The following is a 20,603-nucleotide window of genomic DNA, read 5'->3' as shown; positions in this document are numbered from 1 at the left end:
TAACCAAAAAAAAAAAAAAAAATCATCAGCTTGCTTTAGTGTAATACCCTCTTTTTTATTTTCTCTTCTTTTTTTTCTTTACATTAATTATGTGTGAGTTGACTAGACAGGTTAAACAACAGATAAACAAAAACCTTCAGGGTACAAAGGATTTTCTGGTCATTATGATTCAGTTTTATATCTTATATGCTGTCATGATTTTCCATTTAAAAAAATTTTATTGAGCTTTTGTACATTTTATACAAGAGTTTTTAATCAAATTTAGACCTCCTCCCCTATCCATGACCTCCCACCCAACCCCCACCTGACCCCATGCATTCTGCCATACAGTCTAAGTCCTATGCAGTCAAACACCTGTTTAACCATAAAGAATGTTGTATTTCTGGCTGTGTTGGTTACATGCCTGTAATCCCAACACTAGAGAGACAGAGGCAGGAGGATTTCCATCAGTATGAGGCCAGCCTGGGCTACATAGAGAATTCCAGGCCACTCAGGGATACATGAGAAGACACTGTCTCAAAAAACAAACAAATAACCAAGCCACTGTGCCAAGTTCATAGGCAGAGTTCAGTGAGTATCAAATGAATTATCCAAGTAGGTCCACATCAGCACTAGACATGACTCTAGGGACTGTTTGTTGGCCTCTGGGCAGGTTTTATCCTGAAAGATCCCCTGTAGAAAGGCACGCCCTTCAACACTCAAGGGCCTTTATTTTCTGCCTAAAATCCTTTGCTTTTATTTCAGCGCAAATCCCAAACCTTCCCACCAGATTTTTGTCTCAAAGGTTTGTGCTCAGAAGCCTGAGCACTCTTCCCATCTGCAGGCTGACAACTCTGCTGGGGGTAAGGTGTCCACTAGAGGATGTTCAGCACTGTCCCTGGCTTCTACCTACCACAAGCTAGGAGTGTCACCTTCCTCTTGCATTATACTGACTAAAAATATCTCCAGACACTGCCAGACTCAGAGTCCTTTCTCCTCCTCTCCTCTCCTCTCCTCTCTTCTCTTCCCCTCCACTCTCCTCCCCTCCCCTCATCCCCTCTCCTCTCCTCCAGACACTGCCAGACTCAGTCATTTCTCCTCCCTCCTCTCTCTCTCTCTCTCTCTCTCTCTCTCTCTCTCTCTCTCTCTCTTTGTGGTTTTTGGAACATGGTCTCACTATGTAGCCCTGCCTGGCCTGGAATTCATTATGTAGACCAGGCTGGCCTGAAATTTATTATGTAGACCAGACTGGCCTCAGACTCACAGAAATCTGCTTGCCTCTGCCTCCAGAGTGCTGGGATTAAAGGTGTGTGCCACCACACTCAACTTCTTTTAAAAAGTTCTTTTTAGCGTATATGAATTATATGCTAATAAGGGGTTTCATTATGACATTTTTATACATGGACTCTTCTCCTCCCTCTTGTCAGGTTGTCACTCTGTGACCCAAGCTGGCCTCCAACTTGCAGCAATCAGCTTGCCTCAACCTTCCAAGCACTGAGATGACAGGGGCCCACCATCATGCCCAGCTAGACAATGTTCCCTTGAGGCAAAAAAATAATTTGCTGTAGCTTCCTAGGCATCTGAGGTGTTAATTTCCCTTCAGACCCTGAGAAAATGAAGATCTACCTTTCTACATCCAGCCAGAGAGTATAAGGAAAGAGAATACAAGGTCATATGTCTTCAAGCCATCAACCAGGTGGAGATTTCAAACCAACAATTCACTCTGTCACAGTTACTTTGGCATAAGCTTTCATTTTCTTTCCTTTCTTAAAGACAGTCTTATGTAGTAGCCCAGGGTGTCCTCTAACTCTCTCTGTAGCTGAGGAGCACCATGAACTTCTGCTCCTCCAGTGCTGAGATTACGGGTGTGCACTACCATGCCCAATTTTTTTGAGGTGCTGGGGGATCAAACCCAGGGCATGAGAGGCAAGCATTCTACTAACTGAGCTATGTGCCCAGCCCCTGGGGGTCAGAAGAGGCTGTCAGATCTCCTATGGACATTTTTTAACTGCCTTGTGGGTGCTGGGAATCAAACCCAGGTCCTCTGCAAGAGTAGCCAGTGCTCTTAACCGCTGAGCCATCTCTCCAGGCATCTTCTTACCTTTTCAATAATAATCTCATTTGTCATGTTAGGCTGAGGAAACTGCAATTCCATCACAAAGGAGAAATTTGTGTCTAATAAAATGGCAAAAAAATAAATAAAAAAGAACTTGATTTTCACATCTACACTTAGACTTCAATTTAATAAATTTCTTTGTGTCCTTATTTATTGGTGCTAAGGACAAAAGCCAAGATCTTGCACATGCTAAGCCCAAACTCTACCACATAGCCACACCCTGAGCCTAGACTTCCACTTTATTTATTTATCCATCTATTTTGGAGTGCTGGGGATTGAACCCAGACATTGCATACGCCAGACAAGTGCTCTACCATTAAGATACACCCCCAGCCTAGATTTCAGTTTTATTTATAATTATTTTTTTTGCAGTGCTGAGATGGACCCTAGGCCACAAACATGCTAGATAAGTATTCTGCTAGCGTACTACACTCACAGCGCTAGACTTCCATTTTAAATCATAAAATTCTTACACTAAGAAACTACCCAAAGACAAAAAACATGAGATAAAGAAGTGAACACTAAGGCTGTAGCTGAAAAAAGGGGGCTGGAGTGATGATTCAGTGATTAAGAGCACTGGCTGCTCTTGCAGACGACCAGAGTTTGGTACCTAGCACCCACATGGTAGCTAGCAACTGCCTGTAACTTCAGTTCAAGGGAATCTGACATCTTCTTCTGACCCCCACAGGCATCGCACGACATGGGTGCAGTTACACACATGCAGGCAATACACTCATACACATAACATTTTTTTTAAAATGTTTTTTTAAGAGATAGCTGAAATTTAAACAAGGCCAAGTGTGCATGTGAAGGACCACAGATGGTGCGTAACAGTTCCATCTAGTCCAGGCCTTCACTGCCCATAAGACAGTAACAGTACTCTATTTTAAAAATCACATTTCATTAGTTATGCTTTGGGGGAATTACATTTGTGGTTTCTGTTACCCTGAAATAAATAAATAAAACTTTGAAGCCTTGTTGAAGAATACAAATGTTTCTGTGAACTGATGGGTAGCAGCCACATATGTAATCTCATTTGACGGCTGAATAAACTGCTTTCTGGAATAAATCAAGCCCAAGTCAACTGCTGGTCACTTCACGGGGTGTGCAGTTATGTAAAATATTCCAGAAGAAGCATTTCTTTAAATTACTTAGGGAAGCTAGGTAAACGACCATGAAAATTTCATTTTTTACAAGTAATACCACTAAACTTGGAAGTAAGACTAGAACATTGGTAAGATATAGTGGAAAATCGGGCTTCTTTCTTTTTCCTGACTGGGAACTACAGATCCTCCTCTACCTGTATCTACTAAGTGCTGAGATTGTAGGTCTGGGTCACCAGTCTCAGTAATTTTGGTTGGCTATTCGATTTTTTGCTTTCTGAGACAGTATCTTTCTATATAGCCCAGGTTGACCTTGTACTCACAGTGATCCCTGCCTCTGCTCCCCAAGTTTTAAATTTGTTTATTATTATTGTGTGTGTATGATGTATATATGGGCATGTGCATGCCATGGTGTGTGCATGCCAACAGTGCACCTGTGGAGGTCAGAAGACAACTTTGTGGAGTTGGTTATTTGCTTCAACCTTTATGTGGGCTCTGGGAATGGAGTTTAGGTTCCCAGGCTTTTATAGCAAGTGACTTTATCTGGTGAACCATGTTGCCAGCTCCCCAAGTTACTATTTTTAAGTTGCTTACTTGTGCTATATTTTTCAGTTAATGCTATTTTCATGAAAAACATAGGTTTTATAGTCATATTGATATAGAATAAGAAGCCAAATCAGCTTTTCTGTTAATTTAAGAAGGAAATCTGTCAGGTGGTGGAGAGCATACTGAACCTGTATTTGCTTACTTTTGTTTTCTCTGTACCTAGGGAGCCCATGACTGTTGGGAGCCATGTGTTACATGTTAAAGCTTCCACATAGTGACAGACTTCACCATCTTGCTCTGAAGGGACTTTATTTAGGACCCGAGGGATGCTGAATAACAAATCTCATTATTTTAATTCTGCTTGTTTCAGTATTTATGCAGAATACAAGAAAATAAGAGTTTATGTTAGATGTAGAATATTTCCTTCCATTAAATGTAGTTGTGTACAAAGCAAAACTATGAAATTGTAACATGGGATTCATTAAAAACAGTTTCAAAAGCAAGCACGCTAGTTCATGCCCATATTCCCAGAACTAGGGAGGTACAGGCAGGAGGACCAGGAGCTGGAGGCCAGCCTTAGCTGCATAGCCAGTTCCAGGCTAGCCTAGGCTGCATGATATTCTGTCTCAAAGAACCAAAACTAACCAGAAAAAGCCCTGAAATGGTGACATTTCCACACATCTATCATCTATAGCTCTTACCAACAGGCTAGTATGTGGTAAGTCCGAATCAGCTTTCTCCTTTCTGCAGTTTTCATTTATTTGACTAAGTTTTTCCATGTAGCTGGACTTCCTCAAGTCACAAATCTATGGAAGGGAACCATGACATTCCATGGAAGAGATTTGACCTTATTTGATTTACTTTGCATCTTTTTTTTTTTTTGGTCTTTTTGAGACAGGGTCTCCCTGTAGCCCCAGCTGTCCTGGAACTCACTATGTACACCAGACTGGCCTTGAACTCACAGAGATCCCCCTGCCTCTGCCTCCCTAGTGCTGGGATTAAAGGCGTGTGCCACCACGCCCGGCTATTTTGCATCTTTTTAAGAAGCTACAAAGACTATGAGGGATGTTAAACTAAGTTTTAACTTTTAAGAGTATATATAATCATTGGAGGATATAAAAACAAACTGAAATTGGCCAGGTATGGTGGCACACTGATTTAATCCCAGAACTTGAAGGCAGAGACAGGGAGATCTCCGTGAGATCGAGGCCAGCGTGGTCTACATAGGGAGCTCCAGGCCAGCTGGGGCTGCAGGGAGACCCTGTGTCAAAAAGAAAAGAAAGGAAGAGAAAGTGAAATGTGTAAGAAGATCTGTTATGTTCACAAATGGAAGATTCAATATAATTGAAGACACTATCAACAAACTGTTCTCTGCAATACCACTCCAAATCATAACAGAGGCATTTGTGGAATGTGAAAAACTGACTCTAAAAGCAAACATCAAGAATAGCTCAGTCACTTGTAAGGAAGAGCCAAAGGAAGAAACATCGAAAAAAGAGATAACCAGGCTTATTTTAAATCGATAGTAATTAGACAGTGTTATATCAGCACAGGCATGGTAAAATAGATCAAAGGATTAGAGTACAGAGATATACTTACACCCATATATGGAATACACACACACACACACACACACACACACACACACACAGAGATACACACACCCAACATGAAAGGGATGAATTACTATGGGTGATTTCTATATAGAAAATATAAAATAAACTTCTACCTCACACTACACCAAAAAATAAAATCCTGGTTGAAAAAGAGACTAAAGGCCTAAAGAGATGGTTCAATGTATAATTGTTTGCTGAATCAACATGAAGATCTGAGTTCACATCTCCAGTAGACACATAAAAAGCCAGGCATGAGCCACATACTTCTAACCCAAAAAGACTGGGGCAAAGAGATTTGGGGAGGCACAGACAAGAGGATTATTGGGGCTTGCTGGCTACCAGGCCAAAAAAAAGAGAAAAAAATAATAGAAGCAAAACAGCAAAAACCCTGCAAAACGTTCAAATCAAAACAAAAAACCCACCAAGCCCCAGGTTCAGTGAAAGACTCTTTCTCAAGGAAATAATGCAGAAAGTGACAGAGATAGACACCTCTGGCCTCTGCATGCTCTCTCTCTCTCTGTCTCTCTCTCTGTCTCTCTCTGTCTCCCTCAAACACACATAGGCCACACACATAAATAAAAAATAAAAGGTTACAATATGCAAAGCATAGCTTAATACAAACTTCAAAAGAAATAGCAGAGAGAGGGAAATGATACTTTCATATCCTTGTGGATAAGAATAATTTTTAAATCAGGCAAAGATAAAAAGCACAAATCATAAAGTAGTAAAAGAAAACATTGATAGTTTGGACTGTCTTATAATTTGAAAAATCAGTACAACAAAGGATAAGTTCAGCAAATTTAAAAGTTGAAGAAAATGATATTGACCACATCCTTAACTAAAGATACAAACTATATATGGAGACAAACAAAGACGGAAATGGAAGACAAAAATCCAAGTAGCCAAGAACCTACACCATGCTTTCAGCCTCTCTAGGGTAATTCAACATAAACATAATGAAATACTGTTTCATGACCATCAGATTTTTAAAGATTAAACAACATAACTATCCCAAATGCTGAAGATACCAAGAAGCTAGAATGCTCACACACTCCTGCTGGCAGAATAAATAGAAGCCATGAATCAATGGAAACCATCACTTGGAAAGCAATGATAACCTGATGAAACTGAAAGGGAGTTCTGTGGGACAATAAAGCACTCATTGTACTGACCACATCTTCACTCTGATCAAGAAGACAGAATGCCTCACTGACGGAAGGAAGCCAGGTTATGACTATCTATGTCCAAACAACATACAAAAAAGTCATTTGTAAAAGATAGTTTTCTATCTGTATATGTTCAGATGAAAACAGGAAATCATTACAGGCCTTTGAACCTTTTTCCAGCCTTGCACTGTGTGTGTCAACAGTTTCTGAGGAATTATGGTTAATTGGGACTGTCCTCAAACTCCATCTTATTCAGGAAACTCATTGGGAAGAGGCCACAGCATCTACTACAGCCTTGTATTCTGAAGCCAGAAAGCATCCATATTGATCATTTCCTGAAGGATCTAACCAAATGGCAACTGCTTCCTCTGCATTTACAACTCCGTAACACTTTCCCTTTCTGAGATGGAGATGGGATTATGTAGGGATGACTTTTATGAAATGAACAGAATCTGGACTAAAGACTTTTAATTAACCTTGGCAAACTCACTGAACCATGGTCTCTTCTGACATCTGATCTTGATTCCTAAGAACCTCAATTTGCTACTCCACACCCAAGATAATGAATAAATGTGGACATGCTTGATAATGAACATATCATAGCACTGAAAGACAGCACACATCTTCATTGAAGAGAATGAAGATTGAGAAGAATTGCTTGATATTGTGCCTATGAGATGTTTTAGGTCTAGGGATAAAAGGGAAAGATTGTCTGATAAGGGTGGATCCAAACTTATAGTTCCTTAACTGAAACTCGAAAAATGATTTTGAATAATTATGGCTGAGACATGACACCAGGACACAGTTCCAGGACACACTGGGCACAGTTCCAAGAGACATCTGGGGGAACAGGTGTTCTCCAAGTTCGGGCCCACTCTGAAAGCTAAAGTTAAGCGTTGGGCTATTTTATTCAGGTACTCTCTATAATGTGACATGGTAATGCAGAAACATTATCTTCCTAATCTTTTCTGCTCCGTGTGTGTTTTTCCATACCAACATCTCATCTTTCATCAAAGACTATCAAAGTCCCCTCATGACTGCATGACAGGGTTTTTAACCTACAATATAGGGTAAGAGCCTCTAGTTTATGTACTTCCTACTAAATTTCTATATGCAAAAACTTTTCATAAATGCTTTTTAACAATAATGACTTAGAAGTAGAGCTAGTTTCCAGACAGAAAAAAAAAATCCTTAGCTTTAAAATAATGTTATTAATGTTGAGCAAATCTATCAACATTTATACCGTATATTTCAATTTATATAAAGTGCAAAAACAAGCAAAACTATGCTACTGGAAATTAGTAATTACCCTTGATGGAGATGTCAGAAAGACACTTGGGAGAAGGTTCTGAGGGGCTACTAATGTTCTGCTTTTTTCTTTTGTAGTGTTGGGGGTGGAAACCATGGCTTTTCACACATTGGGCAAGCACTTGATCATGGAGCTACATGCCTAGCCCCATGTTCTGTTTTATAATATAAACACTTGTAAAACATTTTTTAAAAGTTTGTATGTGTATGATCTTCCCACTTTTCAGGGATATATTATATTTCACTAACAAATTTTAAAATGAGTTTATAATATTCATGCCTCTTACAAAACATCTAATAGTATTTGTGAGAAGATATCATTATGCAATAGGGCTCTAAGGAGTTTTGGCAGTCCAGTACAATGGCTTTGCAAAATGGTCATAATTTATCCTTTTAATGTTCTGAATTCTGTTTTACTTAACATGGAAAGTATTAGAATATTCCAAGTGAGAAAACTAAAAGGGAAATATAAAATAAGGGTTTGGATCAAATAAAGTTATCTGAAGTACTTAGATTACTTTGCTAATTATACTTCCATTCTTTACTCACTGAATGAAGGAACAGATGTCTGAATTTAAGCTCCCATTAGAAAATGCACCACTGAAACAGCCTTTTCAGGGATAGGTTGTAAAAACCCACACATCTCAGTTTAAAACAGTGACCTGAAGAACACACACACACACATACACACACACACACACACACACACACACACGTTTTCCTAAGCCCCTCCCAACCTTGGCTTCTGATAGTTTATGTGCTCAGTACCTGGGGAAACAGTGATTTATGGTCTCCATTGGTGGGAGAGTTAAGGACTACAAGGCAGGAAAGACAGGGAGATCAGGGACTACAGAAGAATGTCTGTGGGCAACTAAGGGGAAATCAGGCCAGTCCTCAACTCTTGAATGTGTGAAACGATGAAGACATAACCACACATCCTAAGGACAATCCATGCAGGAAAGTAGTCTTAAAGTCTTAATCTAGGTAGATTTGATTCTAGCTAAGGAGATGAATTCTAAATTTGGAAAGGCCATCATGGTAATTAAGGATGTGATTAGCTTCTTCATGTCTTTCTGCTTAACGAAGCAAGGGAGGATGATGAAAACAATTTCAGTAAGCAAAACAAACTTCAGAGATCCAGTCCTTTCAAACCAAAAGTGCACTAAGCCTTAGAAAAAGTAACCAAGGTAAATCAGGTACCCTTTTTTTAGAGGAGGTCGAGTTGACTCATTATTGAGATAGTTTAAAGCATCATTTTGCTTCAAGGAAGGCATGACTCATTGAAAGCATGAATCATATGCTCTCCCCATTATAATTCTCTGGTGATGTTAGAAAAAAATAAAGATAAAATACAATTAAAATTTATTTTTATTTCTTTCTTTATATTTTATGTGTACGAGTGTTTTGCCTGCATGTATGTAAGTGCACCCATGTATTCGATGCCCGAGAGGCCAAAAGAGGGCATCACATCCCCTAGAACTAGAGTTACAGATAGTTGTTAGCTGCCATGTGGGTGCTTAGACTCAAACCTGGGTCCTCTGCAAGAGCAGCCACTGCTATTAACTGCTGAGGCATCTCTCCAGGCACTAACTACAAGTTCCTTAAGCTAGGAAAAAAAAACCCAACCAAACAAACAAACAAAAAACACACATTCCTCTTGCAAAGAGGGGATTTTGTCAATTAGAAATGCTCCCATTTTGCAGATGTGTTCAGCCAAGTCCTCAATGAGGATAGAACTCTGATTTTATGATACTGTGGTGCACAAACCAAGGTTTTCAGTCCTTTTCCATTTTTTTTTGACATAAGGTCTCATGTAGTTCAGGATGACCTAGAATTTTCTAGGTAGCCAAGGATGACTTTGAACTTCTAATCTTACTCCCTTTACCTCCTGAGAGCTGGGATTACAGGTGTGGGCTATCACTCACCAACTCAGCTATATCCTCCTTCCCCTCTTTCTCTTAAACAATTCTCAACATGATTCAGTACAGCCCCATAATTAACATATGCTACTAAAAAACTTTTTAAAAAATATTTTATTATTTTTATTTTATGTGTATGAGTGTTATGCCTGCATGTAGGTAAGTGCACCCGTGTTGTGCAATGCCTGCGGAGGTCAGAAGAGGCTGCCGGATCCCCTGGGACAGGAGTTACAGACAGTTGTTAGCTGCCATGTGGGTGCTGGGATTCGAACCCGGGTCTTCTGCAAGAACAACCAGTGCTCTTAGCTGCTGAGCCATCTCTTCAGCCCCCCTAAAAAACTTTTAAAAATCAAAAACAAAGAACAGGGGCCAGGGAGCTTCCAGGTAGCCGAACCCACAGAGATTCTTCGAGGTCGGTATGCCAAGAGTGGGCCCGGAAACTCACTGCCCCTTCTCCCATGCTTTACCCTATACATCTCTGTAGCTGTATCCTCTGTGATATCCTTTGTAATAAATCAGTTAACATATTGCAATGATAAGTAAATAGACAAGGATGGGATTCCATTTCAGTCCCCAACCATGGTGGAGTCACATCCAAGTTTACTGGTTATCGCTTCCCATCCCTTAAAGTTTAGTCTTTATTTCTTCCCATCCAAGAAAGTTTACTTGTTAACTCTACCCATCCTAGAAGCTCACTCTTTGTTCTGTACTCTTGAAAGGGAGTAGACAATAGACTAGCCAGGATTAACTTTGTGTGCCCATTTGGGATAAACTACAATGTGTCACTCTCATCTGGATTTCAGACCACCAAATCTTTTGTAACTTATTAAAATTTTTTATTAATTTATTGTGAATTTGTGTGTGCAAGTGCTGTACCATGGTGTGTGTGTGTGTGTGTGTGTGTGTGTGTGTGTGTGTGTGTGTGCAGGTCAGAGGACAACTTGCAGTTGTCAGTTCTTAATCTTCATGTGGGTCCTGGGAATCGAACTCAAATAGTCAGGGTTGGCAACAAGCACCTTTATCTGATGAGCCATCTCACCAGCCTCCAAATCTTTTTTTCTATTCTCCCCCACACTTACTCCTTGCTATATCTAGCTCATTTCTTCAGGATCACACCAACAAACTTTGCTCACTCCTACCTCTCTTCCATGGGTTGCCGCAGTCCTTTCCGTCCTCAGTGCAAGTTTCCACTGTAAGAAACAAGGTCTCACCATTCTCAAAATGTCTTCTATACTTTATTTGGAATTTTACAACCAGATGCTAAGGCTCCTCTGTATCCGTGTGGTCTTTCTGGTTTTGTTCTGTTTTTAATTTTGTGACTCTATTATTAGCTGCCTCCCAAGATACCCCATCTATGTGTGTGTGTGTGTGTACACACTCATGTGTGCATGTGTGTGCACACACATGCATGTGGAGGCCAGATGACCACCTTGGTGAGGCATTCTCCATTTTGTTTCGGGGGACAGAGTCTCTCACTGGGATCACATTGTTTCAACCAGACTGGCTGGCCAGCAAGCCACAGAAATCCATCTGTTTTCACCTTCCTGTCCCCTGGGATCACAAGTGTTTACCATCAAGCCTAGATTTTTTTTTTTTTTTGCTGTTGCTTCTGGGATTGAACTCAGGTCCTCATGCTTGCAAGGCAAGCATTTTACTGATTGAACTATCTTTCCAGCACCCCCCCCCATTTCTTAAAGCTTTATTTTGAGCTAAGATTTCTCATATATATATATTATTTGTTATTTTTATTTTATGTGGATGAGTGTATTGCCTGCATGTATGTAAGTGCACCCATGTCATGCAATGCCTGTGAAGTTCAGAGGGGGCATCAGATCCCCTGAAACTAGAGTTACAGACAGTTGTTAGCTGCCACGTGGGTGCTAGGATTTGAACTCTGGTCCTCTGCAAGAGCAGTCAGTGCTCTTAACCATTGAGCCATCTTCCAGCCCTGATCCAGATCTCTCTTTAAGTTGTTCAGGCTGCCCTTGAACTCTCTTGGTAGCCCAGATGGTCCTTCAACTTGCAATCCTTCTGCCTCTGCCTCTAATTGCCAAGTAGCTGGGATTACAGGTCTTACCACCAGGTCCAGCTTTAATGACTTTCTTTTTATCCCCCTGGGGAGACTGTCCTTTTACTCCAACTGTCAGGAGCCTGCTTAAAATCCCTTTGTGATTCTCTGGCCAGCAAAGCAATGACTGATTTCTTCCCTGGCATGACCCTGCATGACCTGGCCTGGCTCTTCCAGCTCCTCCATATCCAATCAGTCTCACCTCCTTAAGGTGCTCACACAACTGCCTCTGTCCTGGCACCTGCTTTTGCACATCTGCACAGAGGCAAGCCCTGAAATATTCTCTTCAGGCACCTCCTCAGATGCTCATTTTCTTTTTCCTACAGGACCTTGTCCATCTGCTTTTATGAAATGACTGGGTATATGACGAAAGAGCTTGTGCTTGTCCAAGTTTTGCTTCAAGATGTAGTGCAAGTCTTCAATGCATCTGAGTGGGTCTCTTCCATTCTGATGGCAGCCTCCCAGTTGGGGGTATAGTACTAGCCCAGAGACAGAGACTTGGGGTTCATTCCGCACATGCTCATTGCAAAGCACTGTAATACGTACTTGTTTAACACTGATACCATTGAGAATGGAAAAGCAGAACTTTTGGTGCCAGACCATGAGGAATTTTACTGAAACAAAGTGTTTCACCCCTCACTTACCCAAACTTCAAAAATCTGGCAAGGAAGAAATATTTTTTCACCAGAAAGAAGAGAATATAACATTACAAGAAGAAAAGCTAAAGGCAAAATAATAATGATAAAAATCATAATGATAATAATAATGGAAGAACTCTCAAACTTCTGTGCAACTTGATTTTGTGTCTGTGCATACCTGAAGTGTTGGAATCACTTCTAAGGTGATTTCCAGTCTTAAAATTGGTTACTCCATGAAATGTTGTGATAAAATATGAATTTTCTCCAAGTATAATGTTATTTGTACTATTTAATTGAGTATGGCTTATCATAGTTTTTAATGATTTTCAATACCTTAAACTGATATATTTATAATATAGACATACATTAATAAAATGTATCTTACATGATAAAATTCACATTATTTTTCAACAAATATTGGTGGCGCTCCTACAAAATGCTGATTGTTCAAGTGAACGAGATGCAAGCAAAAATAGAACAATCTCTGCTTTTGAAAAGGTTGGTATTTGAACAACGGAGGGATATCACTAATAAATATAGTAATGTGCCCAATAATAACCAGTAAATTCATGTTACCATTATCAATAGATGAATAGAGCTCAAAACTAGAAGTCCTATCATCACCATCATGCACCCAACCTCCCCAACTCGATGAATTACCTTGTGAAATGGTTAATCTCGACAACTTGACAGGATCTAGAATCATCTAGGAGGCAAGCCTCCAGGCACTCCAGTGAGTGATTGTCTAGACTAGGTTGCTTGAGGTGAGAAGACCCAACTTAACTGTGGGTGGCACCATTCTATGGCTGGTGTCTGGGACTGCATAAAAAGGAGAAAGTAAGCTGACCACTAGCATGCATCACTCTCTGCCTTTGCTGTCATGGCTTCCTGGCCGTGATGGACTGTACTGTCAAAATCTGAGCCAACATGAACCCTTTCTCTCTTAGGTTGTTTTTGTCAGAGTATTTGTCATAAGCAATGAGACAAAGTAACTAATAGACCTTGTAGCCTTCATTCTTTTTCTAAACCATACTGACCACTGTCCATACAACTTGGGTTCTCAAATCTCCTCCAGGGTATCTGTATCACTTCTCTCATTAGTTGTATACTCAAGAAGAGTCCTTTGTCACTGTCCACAAAGCTATTCATGCCAGTTGTACTTGTTATCATAATTATACAAATGAATTCAATATTGTATAAACTAGTAAATTATGATTCCCCAAAGGAAGTTTTTCTTTCTTTTAAAATCAAGTTCATTGCTTTGGAAAATCTTACCAAAAATGAATCACTTGTAAAATAGTTGCCAAGATAATGAAGGCAGTAAGCTGTTAAAGGTTTAAGGGGAGCGGGGTGGGTGATATAAAAGGATTCTGCACATAGACTGGCTTGCAGTGTCTTTACACTCTTGTTCTACTTTAAAGGAATCTCAAACTGGACACACGAGAAGCCAGTGAATTTTGGGTATGATTTATGTATGGAAAACCTCAAGGAATCCCAATCTGGATTTCTTACTCAAAGCAAAGACTTTGACTCTCTCCAACAAAATCTCAGAAAATTAATGTTGAAAGTTAACTAAAAACCTTTTGGACATAGAAGTGGCATTTTTTTCTAAGATTTACCACTGTGTCATTTTCAATAAAGCATCCAACTGCTTGATGCCGGATGTCATTCTCTTCTAAAAAGCCCCAGGAGGGACCAAGTGGTCTGGCCAACAGCTTCTGCTATAGCAAAAAAAATGTAGTAAAGAATTAATTACTTGTTGTTTGTCACAAACAGTCCTTGGTGAAGTTGGTTTGAGGTTTACTCAGAATTTCGGTTTGTTTTGAAAGGATTCTCTCTGGGGCCCCTGGTGGGCTCCTTACTAGACATTTAGTCTCAGAAGAAAGCTGGCTAGCACATGCTGAGACCATTTCCTGCCCAGTTCAGCATTGGGACACCACTCTTTTGTCTCCAATTGCATCTGAATTCCTGAGCCAACTTCCAGAACCAAATGTTGTATGGATGGAACTTCAGGATGCTGCTTCTTTTTGAGGGCACAGACTGGGTATGTGGGGGGTCAGGAAAAGCTCTCTGAAGAGAAGAGAGCAGAAGCCAAGGCTGGAAGTGTTAAAGAGGGCACCCTTTATGGCTCCTTCCACCAGCTGCCTTGAAGAACAGGCGATCATCCTGTAGGCAGGCACATAGAAGATGCCAGCATTTAACCCAATACACATGAGGTCTAGCAGCTGGCTTGACAGAACCAAACAGTGTTTAAACAATTAGGGAGCTGTTTGCTGCTGTTTTTCAAGCATAACATTACTCTCACTTCCTCTTTTCCCCCTAAATTACATACTTGTAGACCTGTAAGGATTTAAGCAAGCAATTTCACCGTTCTCCCCCCGCCCCCGGGGAAATAGGTTAAAGAAGAGAGAAAGATTTAGCATCATCACACAGCAAGTTGGGGGTAGGCTGGAGTATGAACCAGTGCTGAGCTTGCTATGCTTTTCCTCATTTCCTGCCTCTGGGACCAGCAGAGGCAGTGGATGCAGTACCTGGGTGATTTTTAGAAATGCAGAAACCCAGGCTGTGCCTAGGCTGATTGAATCAGGGTGCTGCCCTTTCATCAATAGAGACAGATTTGTTGCTCATCATGATTAAATGAAGAATAATTTTAATTGTATTTATTATTTATTTATGTCTGTGTGTGCATGCACACACACTCAAGTGCATGGGTGGAGGTCAGAGGACATCTTTCAGGAGGGGGTTGCCTCCTTCCTTCTTGTTTCTGGCCTGCTGTGTACTCCAGGTTAGCTGGCCCACAAGTTTTTGAGTGATTCTGTCTCTGCCTCCCATCTCCAGGTAGAAGTGCTGGGATTATAGATGGAAACCATTCCCCTGCATCCAGCTTTATTTATGTGGCTTTCAGATATTGACCTCATATTATCAGGCTTGTAAGGCAAGCTCTTATAGCAGCTGAACCATCTCACTGGCTTTGAAATTTTTGTACACTTTATTTATTTACTATTATTATTAGGGTGTGTTTGTGCGTGTGTGCGTGTGTGTGCGTGTCTATGTGTGCGTGCGTGTGTGTGTGTGTGTGTTCAACAGTGACACAGTGTACATGCAAGATCAGAGGACAGCTTTCAGGAGTCAGTTCTCTCCTTCCACCATGGATGCCAGTGATCAAATTTAGTTCATCAAGCTTACACAGCCACCAGTTGACTCATCTCCCTGGCCCTTTTGTTTTGCTTTGAGATAGGGTCGAATGTAGTCCAGGCTGGTTTCCAAGTAGGTATGTAGCTAAAGATGACCCTGAACTCCTACTCCTCCTGCCTCTGATATGCAAGTGCAGAGATTACAGCTGTGAGCCACCAAAAGTAGCTGAAAAGAATATTTTTAAAAATAATCATAAAATGATTTCATTTCATAATCATAAAATCTTCCTGTCAGCTGGGTGTGGTGCCTGTGTTTCCCAGTTACTTGGCAAGCTGAGGCAGGGGCATCACTGGAACTCATGAGTTTGAGAACACCCTAGGCAACATGGTGAGACCCTATCTCAAAACAACATATTTCCTTACTGTAAAATGGGTCAAAATAATTCTTTTTTTGAGGTATCTGATCACTTCACATACACTTAAAATTACAGGCAGTTAATGAAATGATATTAGCATTTCTCTCCGGATCCATGAGCCATATTCCACAAACCATAATTATTGTATTGAATCCATTTAATTACTTTCTTCAGGCCTATGAGCAGAATAGCAATCAAAACTGTGTTGATGGACAAGGTGGGCTCCCATCAGATCCAATAGAGTACCACTCGTAGGGAAAGGACGTGCTATGACACATGGAACCCTTCAGCTGAAGAAATAATTAGTTTCAACACATATAAACAATACACCAGCATCTTCTCATTGTGTCAAACAACCCAAGCTACTGAATAGTCCAGCAGGGTTTGAACATTAATTGGCTCATTCTATTTACATGAAATATCCCTAAGAGGTAAATCCATAGAGACAAAAAGTAGGTTAGTTGTTGCTAGGGGTTGGGGGGAGGAGAGAATAAGGAGCAACTGCTAATGGGTACAGGTTTCTTTTGAGGGTGAAGACAACGTTCTAATATAGATATGGTGATGATTGGGCAACTCTAAGTATATCAAAACCCACTGGCTTGTAGATTTAAAAATGTGTGAATTGTGTGTGAATCATGGCTCACTAAACAGAGCAGAAAAAACATCAATTGACTTAGAAATAGAAACTTGTTTTCTTTTAAGATATATTGAAAGATGGAATTGTGTATACTTTATCTTGTTTCTAAAACCAATTTTTGAATAGGTTAAAGTGCAAGCCCCTTTGGGCTTTTATTCTGACAAGTTTCATCTGTTTTATTGGTGAAGTAACTGACACCAGATTAAGGAAGTGATGTGTGTATCAGAACCAACTGAATGGGCTAATGATCACAATTTTCCCAGCATCAAGTCATTTCAATGAAAACACTCATAAGGGTATGCTCAGTAATTAACTACATCTGAAAAAATAAAGGCAGTTCATGGCCCTGTATTTATTAGGAATGTAAAGGAAGTCAGTATGTTTGTTTCTTTTCTGGCATGAAGGGAACATTTTTTTTTTTTTTGGTCTTTCTGAGACAGGGTCTCCCTGTAGCCAGAGCTGGCCTGAAAATCACTATACAGACCAAGCTGGCCTTGCTCTTACAGAGATCGGCCTGCCCCAGTCTCCCAAGTGCTGGGATTAAAGGCTTATACCTGGCTTGGGAACTTTCTTTTTAATGTAAAACTACAAAACTAAAACCAATGAAGTATGCACAAATTAACATAAACGGGCAACTGGAGTTGTACAACAATAATTATTCAAGACACAAAGTACTTCCTTGAGAGCAAGACTTTGGCTTGGATATTTGTTTCGTGAGAACTGCAACACCCTTCCACACCCACGTAAAAATAAACCAGACTCCAATAAAGTCCAGACTGTTGTGAATAGCATTGTGAAGGTGCCCATGTGGCAATTCTCTGCTCAAATTCAACATACGAATCTAAATGCTTGCAGTTCAAAAACCAGAAAGAACTTGATTTCAGAAAAATTAGTGTTCTCAACCCCACCCTTCTGGGAAACTGCAATTTCTTGAGCAGCAATGGTTGCTAAAGCAGCCAAGGCTGACCCCCCAGTCAGCATGCGATTTTTGAAGTGGGAAGCAGAGGTACAGGCCATCCAGTCCTGCTCTTTGGAGAAAAGACCTTATCATAGCTCTCACCTGACTTTATGGGAAGCATTTGTTTCCACATTTTGATCACAGGAAATTTAAAAAATATTTTTAAAATATGTAAAATTATTTTACGTTCCTTTTAAATGGAAAATAATGTGTCCTTTTTACTATCCCGGCCCCCAAATTTTAATAGTAAAAAAAAAGTCCATTTTCCCACCCACCCACACACTTAAAGGAGCGAATGTGAGGGAGGGGCAAGTGATGGAGGGATGGGGACAAGTGACTCCTAAGCCTTGGCAGTTAACCCTCAGTGGTTGAACCCCACTGCCTTCCTCATTAGGAATGGTTTTTGAGGGACCCTTAGTCTTCCTGGCACTGTGGCTGGAGCTGACACCAGAGAAGGGTAACGAACCAAAGAGAAAACCCATTCTCAGGCACAGCTCTCAGGCACTTGAGCATTAGGCTAATTTCCAAGACCCGAGTTTTCCTCGGTATAGGACGGGTTTAACGACATGTTGCTGACGGCAGCACCTCGGGTGTTAGGAACTGACAGAAGAGATCCTCCCGCCGCCTAGCACCGGCCTCCAGCCAGGTGGAAGGTTTTCGATTCCCAGAGCTGAGTCTTGGACCGTTGCTAGTCGTTTTCCCAGTTGCACTGGAACCTGCTTCTTACCGTCTCCACCTGTGCAGGGGTTCCACTTAGACAGTTGGAACAGGGGACAAGGAGAGACTCGCCCTCTCTGTTCCATCTCTCCCTTTCCCTCCCACTTCGATGCTCTCAAGGGTCAGGGTTCCCAAACGAGCTCTCTCGGAGGACCCCAGCTTTCGAGGGTACGGGTATGTTTCCTGTGGGCTTCTGGAGAATAGAAGGACAACAGGGCTACACACGACAGGACTCGGATATGCGAGCTCAGGGAACAGGGAGATGGTCCCGGGAAATCGGGAAGAAGGGTAGCGAGTAGCAAGAGCCTGCAGCCCGGGACGCGCTGCCCAATCTCACTGGAACCCCTCGGGGGGCACCCCGCGCTCCAGCCTCCGCGCTTGGCACGCCCTGGGAGTGCAGTGTGGGTGCAGCGCGAGTGGGGACGTCCGGGTGGATCGGGCAGGAAAGCGCACCTGGGCGTTGCCGACACCTGCGCCGCGCCCCTCCCACCTCCAGTGTCCTTTCCCCTCCTGCACCTGTCTGGACTGGGTCACAGAGGTGGTTCAAGTAGAGCCACCTGAGCTGGGGGTTGGGCCGGGGCGCGAGGCTGTGGCCGTAGTGGTGGCCGTGGCCGTGGCGTGGGGCCAGCGCGATCGCTTACCCATGGCTGGAGAAGGGCGGGAGGGGCGCGGGTTCCCGGCGATCGGGCTCCCCGGGGACGCACCAGAGCGGGTGGCACAAGTTTGCAGGTCTGGCGGGCACGTGCGCGGGGCCGGGCTCCGGGATGGCTGGCTGCTGGGCTGAGCTGGGCTGGCCGCTTGGCTCTGCGCTCCTGGCCGGGGTGGGAGCTCTGCGCAGCTCCGCCTGCACTAGGGGCCGGCCGTGCCGAGAGGGGCCCTGACGTCAGCGCCGGGGGCTTTGTGCGCCCGGAGCGAGGGCCAGGCTGGGTACCGCGGCCGCACCCGCGCTGTGGCCCAGCCTGTGGCTTTCTCTGCGACCCCCCAGCCCCCTCCCCAGAGCAAGCCCCCGAGGGGCATGGAAACCCAAGAAGCCAGGACAGGGGGTGCAGAAAGGGGGGAGCCGCATTCTAGCATCTTGGGGACATGGATCTACACCCCAGATGAAAACTAACACAGTGGGGGGACCTTGAGGTTCTAGCCACCACCCATTGTACAGATTAAGAAACTGAGGCCGGGGACACTGCCCTAAGGGGCCTTAGGATACCCAGTATTTGGCAGAGCTGCCTTCATCCAGTCTTGGATCCTTTTACACAGATGTGAGCTGCGGGTAGTGACTTAATCGGGTCTCAATCCTGGCGGCATTTTAGAATTAACTGGGGGTGGGGGAGGCTTGTGGAAATCAGTCACATGAAGGCGTCTGTGGATGAGACCCAGGCATAGCAGTCCCTATCGCTCCAGGTGATTCAATGCACCATACAAAGCCCCATATAGACCTCCGACTGAAGGTTCATATGGCGCCCAAGTGACTTAGATGAGTCCAGGTGATACCCTCCAGCCTGGGGTGGAATCAGACGTCGTGGTGCCCGTAGTCAGCCCACTCGATCCCTGAAAGCCCACTCTGGAAAACCGTTGGAGACCACAGACTTGGTGCAACCAGTGGCAACTCCCGCTGCTCAGGCCTTGCTCTCAAGCCTTTAAGTGAATTAATGGTTTAACCAGTGTCAGGGGTTTAAATTCTTTCTGCTTCCTTAGAGAAGAATCCTCCTGTCAACAGAAGTATTAGAAAGGCCATAAGACCCTTGCAGTTTCTAATGCTTTCTGTGACATTTCTGGGCTCAATGTTCACCCAGAATATTTTAGATTGTGTTCCTTTATTGTTTTGGATATACATGGTGATACCTGAACAGAGGATTACGTAAACAGTAACAAGAGATAGTGCATTTACGGGACATTTAAGCCAGAAGAGAAAGGCTTTGGGACTGAGAAAGGGAGGAGGAAGCAAACATTTCATCTATTGAAATTTATTGGATTAGGAAAGATTTTATCAAGGCAGAGCTAATGATATTTTACATAAAAGGACAGAGATTTGTGCTAGGCGGATCACTGGCTCATTTTCACAATCCCACGGGAATAAGCATTCCTACCCAATCTTCATGCAGTAATAAAACAGCAATGGAGCTCATAGGTTTCACTTTTTGTCCTCTTATTGCAGGAAAGTAATTCATTTGAATGAGTCCTGAGTGGACCCTTATGTAGGAATCCAACCACACAGGAAGGTAACCAAGGATGCCTATGAAGGACAGAAAGTCATAGGTGGTCTGGGAGAGGTCAATGAAGAATTC

At 42.3% G+C, this 20,603-nt stretch overlaps 1 protein-coding gene across 2 annotated transcripts in view; it reads right to left on the bottom strand.

Moving 5' to 3' along the window:
- The window catches only part of Gpm6b (glycoprotein M6B), a 172,099-nt gene extending 152,929 nt beyond the window's left edge, over window positions 1–19,170 (bottom strand). Inside the window, exon 1 of one of the 2 annotated variants that reach the window (XM_008852883.3) lies at window positions 18,963–19,170. In XM_008852883.3, coding sequence (XP_008851105.1) covers window positions 18,963–18,966 — 4 coding nt within the window. In that variant the 5' untranslated portion in view covers window positions 18,967–19,170. The remainder of the gene's footprint in view (window positions 1–18,962) is intronic. The other variant, XM_008852884.3, reaches the window with a different exon arrangement.
- Between the last annotated feature and the right edge of the window lie 1,433 nt (window positions 19,171–20,603).

This window comes from Nannospalax galili, unplaced genomic scaffold (assembly GCF_000622305.1).
Source record: "Nannospalax galili isolate Female #2095 unplaced genomic scaffold, S.galili_v1.0 scaffold606, whole genome shotgun sequence".
NCBI lineage: Eukaryota > Metazoa > Chordata > Mammalia > Rodentia > Spalacidae > Nannospalax > Nannospalax galili.
This window is presented reverse-complemented; position numbering and strand designations above follow the sequence as displayed.